This window comes from Eutrigla gurnardus (assembly GCF_963514095.1).
Source record: "Eutrigla gurnardus genome assembly, chromosome: 1".
Taxonomy (NCBI): Eukaryota; Metazoa; Chordata; class Actinopteri; order Perciformes; family Triglidae; genus Eutrigla; species Eutrigla gurnardus.
In genome coordinates this window covers 13,666,819-13,677,749 of record NC_139915.1, presented here as the reverse complement: position 1 = coordinate 13,677,749, position 10,931 = coordinate 13,666,819, and the positions used below count along the sequence as shown (strand labels likewise).

General features: G+C 42.6%; 1 protein-coding gene and 1 long non-coding RNA gene across 2 annotated transcripts; one reads left to right on the top strand and one right to left on the bottom strand.

The window, feature by feature from the left end:
- The first annotated feature begins 379 nt into the window (after window positions 1–379).
- On the top strand, window positions 380–1,340 carry LOC311015604. Its single transcript, XR_014597375.1, has 4 exons — window positions 380–830; window positions 933–1,045; window positions 1,126–1,237; window positions 1,327–1,340. It is a non-coding gene; the product is annotated as an uncharacterized lncRNA (long non-coding RNA).
- Window positions 1,341–6,382: 5,042 nt separating this feature from the next.
- On the bottom strand, window positions 6,383–10,321 carry uqcrfs1 (ubiquinol-cytochrome c reductase, Rieske iron-sulfur polypeptide 1). Its single transcript, XM_084019315.1, has 2 exons — window positions 10,054–10,321; window positions 6,383–7,410 (listed from the first exon to the last, which is right to left on the bottom strand). Exons 1-2 carry the CDS (start codon window positions 10,262–10,264, stop codon window positions 6,800–6,802), a joined length of 822 nt encoding a protein of 273 aa, XP_083875441.1. The 5' UTR covers window positions 10,265–10,321; the 3' UTR covers window positions 6,383–6,799.
- Between the last annotated feature and the right edge of the window lie 610 nt (window positions 10,322–10,931).

Sequence of the window (10,931 nt, the reverse complement as noted above, 5' to 3'; positions counted from 1 at the left end):
GGTTTAGTGAAAACTCTGAGTCTGTTAACCCTGAGATGAGGGAAACTCTGAGTTTTCCATTTCACAAAGGGAGGTAACTCAAACCAGAGAAAGAGGGGTAACTCTAGCCTGTTTCACAGAGAGAGGTAACTTAAACTCTCGGTCAGTTACCATGGTAACTTACTCTTTGAACCTAACCTGGTCGGGACCAGGTTTTTCCTCAACAAACCTCGAGTTTCTCTCTGTCTCCGCCCTCTTTCAGCCACACACGGTATTTGATTTCCTCATTCATTCATTCATTCATTCATTCAGCCGGCGAGTTTTGGCGTAGTGTGGTTCTGCCATCTGTTGAGAAAATCATTGCAATAATCAGTAAGTAGGACTACATTAGGTGGCGATTATATTCACTACCATGGCATGTCCTTTTGATAATGATCCCGTGGATGAAAGTGCAGCATTACTGCGCAGAGAATGAAATATTCGTCGGGAGATGATTATCAGACCGCGCCTCGATGTTCTTGCATTTCCAGACAATTATCTTTTTGAGCGGTACCGTTTCACGTCACAGTCAATCATTTACATACACAACCTAATCCGTCCTTACATTTCCAACATCACAAACCGAAGCCATGCTCTCACATCCGAGCAGATATTGTGTGTTGCGCTGCGTTTTTTTTCAAATGGGAGTTTTTTGTACAACGTTGGAGATGCAGAGCACTTGAGCAAGGCAACTGTATGCAGAGCGGTCAGAAAGGTGTGCCTCGCCCTGAAACGGCTACTACCGATCTTTGTCAATTTCCCGGGACATAAACCTGTCAGAGCCATCAAGGAGGAGTTCCACAGGATTGCAGGTGAATGATGTAGAGATCCATTAAATTAATATTAAATAATATTCTGTTAATGACATTGTGCTGCAACCTCAGACTGGGATTATTAATTGTACTTTCTTTCAGGATTTCCCAGTGTGATTGGCTGCATAGATGGCACACACATCCCCATCACGGCTCCGTCACATAATGAAGGAGATTATGTAAATAGGAAGTCCACTCACGGCATAAATGTGCAGGTATATGTGGGTTGACTACTGTTTCAAAATGTTAAAGACTGCATCATAGTTCAACATCTGTCATTCTCTGCACTGTCAAGATCGTATGTGATGCTGCATACATAATTTCCAATGTGGAGGCCAAGTGGCCTGGGTCTGTTCATGACTCAAGGATGTATCGGGAGTCTAACCTGAGCAACAGACTGCAACGTGGTAAGCAGCCTAAAGATTTGCACAATACTGTATAATTCACTTGTCTCCCTCCTTTTAATATACTCTAATGTATCCACTATACATTACAGGAGAGTTTGATGGCTGGGTGACAGGGGTTACCCATGCCAGCCCAGGCTGCTGACCCCTTACCCTGACCCTGAACCAGGCCCCCAACAGAACTTCAACCGGGCTCACTGCAGGACGAGAGCCCGGGTTGAGATGACCATAGGCCTGCTGAAAGCCTGTTTCCAGTGCCTACGTCACCTCAGGGTGACCCCTGAGAGGGCCTGTGATACTATTGTGGCATCTGTTGTTCTTCATAATATTGCCACTATTAGAGGAGAGCAACACCCTGCCCTACAAATTGAAGACCCTGATGATGACGACCCCATCCACCTGCCAGCTATGCAGGACGGCAGAGCCGTCAGAGACACCATTTGCTATCATCACTTTAGTGATTGAGTCCCCGTCATCATCATCACCACCACCACCACCTCCACCACAGCAGTCAAATAAAGACACAATACACATTTCATTTGGTCTTCTTTATTTCCTGCAAATACAAGATCTAGTTTAGTGAGTGTTCCAATAGTTAACATGATTAACATAATTCACCTGTGACCATGCACCTACCTCTAACTTGTGCTCCAGTATCTCAATTTCTAGGTCAGCCCTCCTAATCTGGCAGTCCAAGTACTGCATTTCTTTGTCTGTTTTTTGAATTTTTTTCAGCAGGTGAATTTTGTAAATCTCTTTGACTGTTAACTGGGAATACATACAAGGAGGACATTATACAGTTGCACATGAATTCCACAGAATGAATCTCTGGTGTTTACTGAACATCCACCTCACTGTGTCAATCTGTGCAGTGGAAGTTGATGCCCAGCCATGCCCTGTTAAAAAAGGATGAGAATGTGTTAATACTTAAGTGTAGGCTAAATGTCACTCTATATTCCACCAGAATGTTAAGAAATGTAAATGGGAAGAGAACTATCGGTAACATAGCAAGATGTTACCTCTATAGGCCTTTCTGGATCCCCCTCTGTAAAGGCAGCAGATACTGTTTCCTCGTACTCTTCATCCTAGATGAGTGATACATTTCAGTATAATTTAAACTACCATTTGACATAATCTTTGGAGTATTGCCTACTTACAGTTACAAGGTCTGTTGTGGCGTGAGGGGGCTCAAACAGGCAGATTGCACCATCAGAATCTGTTGGGACAAAAGTAAAATAAAAAGTCATGAAAGGGAAATAAATATTTTCATGAATAGGCTTAAAATATATATATATATATATATATATATATATATATATAGGTCTAGGCATATTACATTTTATAAAAGCACTTGTGTCTTGGGGGGTGAGCTCAGAGGATGAGCTCCCTCCAGGGATTCCCTCAGCCACTGGCCTTCCTAAAGTCTGGCTTAGGGCCAGCTCCTCTGCCTCCGTCAGAGGTGGTGGTGCTGGGCCACCACCCATTTTACGGGCATCTGCTTTCTTTCTGTTGGCTGAGTAGAAGTTTGTGTTAGTTTAAATAGGCTTAATTATTTAACAGAACATGATGTGTGACAGACATTTATGTGTGTGAAAACAGCATTATGTAGGGGATAGAACAACTGTACAGTCAAACAGCCACTTAATATTTACAGTACAATGTAAAACATGATGAAAATGAGGCACCCCCATGAGATTATGCCGAGGTCTTACCTGTTTGAACAATGTTCTTATGTTTCATTTTAAGCTGCTGCCAAGTGCGCTTCTCCCCCGCAGGATTGCACCTAAATGAAATAAATTAATAGGCTACCACTCAAGCAGTTTCCCCCTGTAATATTATTTTGATTGCAAAGGACTACATTTAAACTAACATATTGACCCATGCAGCAATGTTCTCCCACGCCGCCTCTCTCTGTTTTGCTGCTGCAGCGGTGTTACACTTTCTCCTTAAAATGTGCTCAAACTCACTGTATGAGCGCATTAGTATTTCTAATTCCAGTGGAAAAATGTAGCCCTCCTCTTCTCCGTTGCCATGGTGAATCGTTGAAACGGGACTCCATTGATGCTGTCTTTTTATACTTGTGGTGCACGAGCTTAACTCCAGGTGAAGCTACTTCGAGTTGATCAAACTAACTCAAATCAGCTGTTCTGGAACCGAAAACTCAGAGTTTCCTAACTCAGAGTAGATCAACTCAAAGTTCAGGGTTAGACTCAGAGTTTGTTGAACCTGCTTTGTGAAACGGACCCCTGGTGTACTTACAAACTTTCAAATGCCTCGTTTTGTGAGTACAGACCCTATGGGTACTACTGCAGAAGTTTGGTTGGATGTCATGGTGGAAATTACCTAGGGTGCATTTCACTCCAAACCATCACTTTAATGCTACCAATATTATTTCATCCTGTATGATCCAGAGTGTTCAGAATCTCCTCATTAGTATAATAGATACTATGTTTCTGGCTGACTTGCTCACAGTAACACACCAGCAGCACCAACATCCTACCGATGAATGCACAGAAACACAAAGGGGTGGTAGCGACTAGATGACGCCAGGTTTCATTCCACATATTCAGGTTTCATTTCCATATTCTCAAACTTCCCGATATATATATATACTTTTTTCAGCATCTCCTCCTGCATATAAAAATGTGCCACTCGCAAAAAATAATTTGGCCACAAAAAAGTTGCTCGCTAGCGCCACCTAGCGTGGGGATTCGCCAGCCCCGCCACACCGTAACTCCAATCGACATGAAATTTTGCAGAGGTGCGGACGAGTGTCCTCTTCAAAAAATCCTCTTGGAGTACAAAAGTCTACCTAGCAAAATTTTCCGCAATCTTGGATTTGATGAAAAACACAATTTTGTGTGTTTCTCCGACACCGTTGATCCGATTTGGACGAAATTTGATGTGCGTACTGGATGGACCTAGCTGGGGCCAACTTCCAAAGGTTTTGAAATTATGGGTTTTCTTCAGAAGATATAGGCCAATGAACATAAGAGGGTTGTGCCACCAAAACGCAATTAGCATAACTCCATAACCTTCAGGCCAATTATCACGAAAATCGAAACCTATGTTTACATAGCTTAAAAGAACATACATGTCAATTTTCATCAAAATCAAATAATCTGAGGCGCTTCCAAAAAATCCCACCACCTAATGGCGACATGAAGTACATGGTGCGTATCAGCTCTGTGACTGTAAATAATGGGGGAGGGGAAGGAGAAACACTAAGGAGACTCAGAGAGATGTCAGAAAGGCATGGAGAAGATGTGACCTCTTTCACTGTTTAACATCAGATCAACAGTCATGAAATTTCTGCACGTGCTAATGACTTTATACACTGTCTGATCTGCTCCAAACTTCACATGCACCTCAGACAGCTGTCACTGGAACCTTCGCCATAAACATCAAAGCTATTATAACTTCAGTGTTTCTTCTCTGATCTGCTCCAAAGTTTCCATACTTGATTAGAGTCCCACCCTGAACACGTCCGCACTGTAATATTGACTCAGTCAGAGCGCCGCCTACTGGCGACAGGAAATGTCACTGATTTTGGGACTTTTTCCAAGTAAAAGCCACACCTGTGAGAGATAGACGGCTTTGAATGTCAATTGCTTGTGTCTAAACTTGCGCCAGAGGCGGCCCAGCAGGGGTAGGCGGCCGGGACACTTCTTGCAGTTTTAATTATTATTAAAATGCCAGTAGTTAGCTTAGTTAACAGCCAGTACATTATTAAACGTTACATCATCTTAGCTCTCAGCTGGGAGAGCACGGACAGTTGCGGCAGAGTTTCAGAAAAGATTGTGTTGTAGATTTGAAGATCATGCATCTCAATGGCAACTTAGTTTCAAGCAACTAAAGTTGTGTCAAAGTTTCACCGTGTAAAGCCTACTGGAGGGAGAGAGCGAGAGAAGAGAAATGCCAAAGCAAATCTTATGCTGGCAGCTTAACAGAATTAGACGTGACAATTTGAAGTTGTTGTATTCACAATATAGTAATTTAATACATCTCATGTACAACAAACCCCGATACATTGCACATATTTGAGATAGCTCCTCACCCCGAAGTCCACATGAAGTGGATGTTTACAGCACTGTTTACATCAACAGTGCTTATTTCAGTTGAGTACAGCACATATGAACGTATTTATATCTTGAGATGCATTTGCAAACAATAGATGAGCATAGAGATGGCACAGGTGTTTGTTCTCTTAAAGGAGTCATAACCTGGTTTTATACGTATCCAGCCCCCCTTGGATCGCTTTGGATCAATTCGTAAAACTTATTAGAAAAAAAAAAAAAAAATTTAATCAAACATTGAGCTTGTTCTGACCCTTTTTCGTACCGCGATTTTATCACGCGAGATTACGCGCGAGGTTTTGACTGGTCCGGATGTGCATTGTATAATATGTAATGAGGCGCGCGTTGATTCGCCGCAGGAAGGACAGAGCCGGGGGGGCTTGCCTGCATGCAGACTCCAAAACATAATGGCGGCGCTTCGGCGATTTCAGGTAGCGGACGGGGCGGGGTTGGGTGGTGAAAGAGGGGTGGGCTTATGCAAGTAGCCGCCACGGTGACGTCACCGAAGGCGCAGAATCAAAATCTCGTGCTTTAGGAATGCACACCCTTGTGTGCTATTCCTGTTCGGAAAAAGAGCAGAAGCGAAAAAACGGCGCCACTTTCAAACTCCAGCCTTTCAGGCAAGTTTCAACTGAGGTCAAACACAGATATGCATGTTTTAACAAGAGAAATTGCGATTTCCTGGTGATGACTCCTTTAAGGAACTTGGGTATACTGTATTTTTAGTAAGGGAACATTGATTTTTACCCTAGTTTGTCAAAGCAATACAGGCTTGTCTCCATTCTCACTCTTTGCAGCCACCAGTGTTTCATAATTATTATTAATTAATGACATTTTATCAAAAAATCTGAAAAATAAAGCAACTATTTCGAGTCTCAGCTCTTTTTTTACTTTTTGACTTACCTCTGCTAGGCACCAGGACTTCAAATTAAACAGTTCATGTCCTCACAACGTGAATCTAACCTGCTATTAATATGTGATGCTGTTTACTAAAAGACAGTCAGCACAGCAATAATTATTACTTCACCATTTTAAATAATCATTTCAAGCAAAGAAAGGCTAAACTCTGAAATAAAATAGAAATCTTTATTAGCAGACCTGAACAAGACATTTGTTCTTTGCTGGATTATGGATGGACTATAAGCTAATGAGATAAGCAGGTGTTTTAATTTCATGTTGAAAAGAAGAGTGTTCACCTATTTAACCGACACCATCATTCTAAAACACAACATTATGGAAAGTGCTTGCATTACAGAAAAATACCAACATCTGTCATTTGGGAATATAATGACACTGCAGCAGAACACATTACATGTCCACTTGTACCTGTTGCTATCCATGTGCACGGTTTTCCTTAGCAACCAACAAGACATTAATACACCTGAACATTTCCACAAAAGCATCACTATAGAGAAGATGTTGATCAGACAGTGGCTGCTGACAAAGTGAAAGCTGTTGTACAATGTGAGCTCTATCTGAGGAGTGTTATTTATCCAACAATCACAGTGTCGTCGTCTGGAAACTCATAAAAGGGAACCTCCAGGTTGAGGGGGGCGGGGCCTTTCCTGATGCGACCCGAGGCGTCATAGTGCGAGCCGTGGCAAGGGCAGTAGTAACCTCCGTAGTCGCCGGCATTGGCGATGGGCACACAGCCCAGATGTGTGCACACCCCGAGGACGATGACCCAGCTGGGGTTGAGAACCCTGTCCTTGTCGTGCTGAGGGTCACGCAGCTCCGACAGGTTCACGCCGGCTTCCATGGCGATCTCCTTCTCTGTGCGGTGACGGACGAACAGCGGTTTGCCTCTCCACTTGAAGGTCATGTTCTTGCCTTCGGGGATGTCCGACAGCTTGATTTCGATCTTGGACAGGGCCAGGACGTCAGCCGAGGCACTCATGGAAGAAACAAACTGAGAGACCACCGTCTTGGCGGCGTAGACGCCTACCACAGTTGTGGCGCCAGTGACCAAGTAGGAGAAGATTCTTCTGGATTCGCTGCTCTCCTGGGAGGACTTGTTGGGGTCGAGGACATCTGGACGCCTGTAGTCTGAGAAGTCTGGTACCCTGAGGTCTGTGTGGGCAAACCGGACTCCTGCACACCCTGCAGACATGAACAAATGTCTCATCAGTTAAACTGCATAAATCAAATCAGAGTGAACAACAATGTAGACAAGATCCAGCTGAAGGACGTCAACAGTTAACCGTTAATGGCTTAACCATTGTATCGGCATTTTTGATCAGTTCTGCATGTTGGTCTAAAGGTTCATTTATGTCTATGTGGTAACCTATTGAGCTGAGAACACACCACAGTTAGTTCCATGGCACCAAGCAACACATCTGGTGCGAAACAGCAAACTAGGGCTGGCCGATATATCAAGTTTTTAAAATACATAGATATATTTTCAAACACGATATAGGATAAGACAATATTGTGTATATTGTGATTTATGTAGCGTTGAAATAACGTTATACGTTTCTTTCGTGGAGCCACTACTTGGCCTAATTCTCCTCTCCCCATGTCTGTCCCTCACACAACTCCACCTCGCCCCTCTTCCCTTTTGTGAAACCAATACCAGCCCCTCCCCTGCAGCGCCATGACTAACCTGTTCCAGCACCTTAAAGGTAAGCACACAGCCAAGTGGGAGCAGTGTATTGCCCTGCAATCTGCTGCGAAGGATAACGATGTATGATTTTATTTCTATTTTTTCATGGAAATAATATGTTCGGTTTTATTTGCAAAATTTTATTCCGGGATGCTATACATTTGTTTTCCTCCCTAGAGGCAGTGAGGCACTTTAATTTAGTACTTTATTACCATTGATGTGAGCAACAAATTGAGGCTTGACGAGCCGCAAGAGGCACTTTGACCGATCAACCTGTTTAGGGTCCATATCGGCCGATAACGATTGGCGGCCGATCTATTGGTGCATCCCTACTTAAAACAACTTATTCACCAACTTAATCCAAAGTTTAACCTTATGTTATGTGCAGAAATCCCTGAGTTACACAACACAATAAAACAAACAATCAGAATTGTTTAAAAATAGTTGTCATATACCCTACAGTTAAGTGATGGGTTTTTTTGGCACTACGTCAGACAACTTTTTAAAAGTGTTATTGATGTTATTTGTATTGTTCTAATCATTATTTTTAAAATTCTGCCTCTTAATTTCCCCCTGTGGTATCAAAAATGGTATCGAGGATTGAAAATAAAATGGTATCAAGTATTTCCCTGGGTATTGATATAGTTTTAAATTCTAGTATCGTGACAACCCTAATCTAATCCAATACTAATCTTTAGTATCAATAAGTGTCTGAGTATCACTTTTTTTTTAACCTTTTCTAAACCTGCAACATTAAGAAATGATCCCCTCCCAATAAAAAAAAATGAATCCTCTTTTACACACTGAAGAGTAAGCTGTTAGCCGTTTCACATAAAAGCCATAAAAAGGGGAAAGCTTTAATTCTCATGCAATGAGAGAACATGTTATGTGACATACAGGGATGTTGTCTGATATTGATTACTAGTGGGCACTTGTTCAGGTTGAGAGTGAGGAAGCAGTGATCACGGAAGAGCTTAAAGTGGTGGTGGTGGTGGTTGTTGCTTGACAAGCCTGACATCTCCAGAGATGCAGCAGCCAGCAGGCTTCATGCTGGGGACTGTTGTGTTTCCACCAGTAGTACACAGCTGACTGATTCCAAACACAGGGGCTGTGTCCGAATCACTCCCTACTCCCTATATAGTGGACTATGAAGGGAGTTTGCCATTTTGTAGCGGTGTCCGAATGTGTAGTGAGCATTACTATTCCCTATATAGTGCACTCAACGTTCCCACAATTCACTGTCAAAAGTAGTGTACAACCGATGGTCACTAGCCGAGCAAATTGTTTTTTAGGAAAATGTGGCAAAAATATTAATTATCATATATTAATAAATGTTTAATATTTAATATATGTATTGTGCACAGAGCATAACAAGACAACAGAAATGGTAATTATCCCGTCATTTCTCTGCCTGAGTGTGAAACTTGATATTAATTATCATTAATTATGCGTCAGGAACGACATCATCAACAGGAGAGAAAGTAATCCCATGAGTAGTGTCTGATTTCTCATTTTCCCGGTGAGTCCACTATATAGTGTAAATATCTAAATATCTAATAGTATATGCAGGATATAAGGACATCTAGAATTTCTCCTGAATGCTAAAATATGTAGACTAAAGTAAAACCTTGTCTGGTTACAGTTGTGACTAGTGTAAAATATTGGACTGGTGAAAAGAGTAGCCTCATTTTACCATTGCACGTAAACAGTAACTTAACCGATGCCAAAACAAGTCACAGGGGTGACATGGGGACATTGAAGGTACCTGAACGCCGGCTAATGTGACTCAAGAGAGCTACATGGGTCGAGAAGAGGAAGTTTACAAGCTCCGTAGTCTAAGTTCTGACCCAATAAGATAATGCCAGTCCCGTACACACTGAATAAGAGTACCGTAATACACACGTAATGTTGACCTCAAGTATAGGCCGTTCTTTAGCCAGGTTAAGCTAATAACCTGGAAGAACAGCCGCTAACGTTAGCTATGCTAACTAGTTATGAGCAACTCAACGGGTGGTATCCAACAGATAAATCCCATTTCAGCATACACTGACACACGAATGATCTTTGACGCGTAACGCAAATGCACACGTTTAAACAGAAAGTTTACTTTGCTAGCTAACGCTAGTCTAACACACACTTACCATTGATGCTAACAGACACAGCAGGCCCTGTCTTTGGGCTTTGACCGGTGAGCGATTCGCGGCAGAGGAACTTTTTTTTCGGGTCCAACAAAATCTTTTCTCCCTTGACAACAACTCCGGGGACCAGAGCTTTCAGAGGACCGGCGACAGCGACAGCTGTAGCCTGCATGTAAGGGGAAAATGCCCCTGACCTGGCAGCAAGAGACATCATGTCTGCGACGAGTTGCTGCTACGACGACCTTGTGTTGTCTCTACCCGGGGAGGCGACGAGTTCTTCTTCTTCTTCTTTAGTTAGGCAGACTAGACGCAGCTATGGCGTATTGCTGCCCCTACAGTTTGTTATTAAGAACTACATCAAATCCTTTTGTACAATCCTGTTTTGTGAAGATAATCCACACATTTCTTTGTTTTAACCCAAGAATCGAGATTTAGAAGTGTGCGCATATTAAAAACAGTTTCCCCATCTGCTCCAAGTTTCCTAAAGAGAGTCCTTCTTTATAGTGTATTTTGCACTGGAGTAGTACATGTTTCACTGTCTCACTATCTCCACACTCACATTTGCCATCAGGATGTTTACCAATCAGAACCAACCCACTCCTCAGCCCACAGTGACCAAGTCTCAATCTTGAGAGTCTTTTCTACTGCACCTGTAAGTGCACTTGTCTCTACTTACGCTTTCCTGCACTGAAAAATATGCCCTTCCTTTCCTTTCCTTCTCCCAAGACTTTTGCCACTTTTCTCTTAGAGACCTGTTTATTCTTTCACAATACTCTGGTGCTCCATGTTGCAAATTAATTTGCATGCTTTCTTCCTTCACCGCCTTTTTTGCCATCTCATCCGCCTCCTCATTCCCTTTCACACCCATATGTGCCGGAACC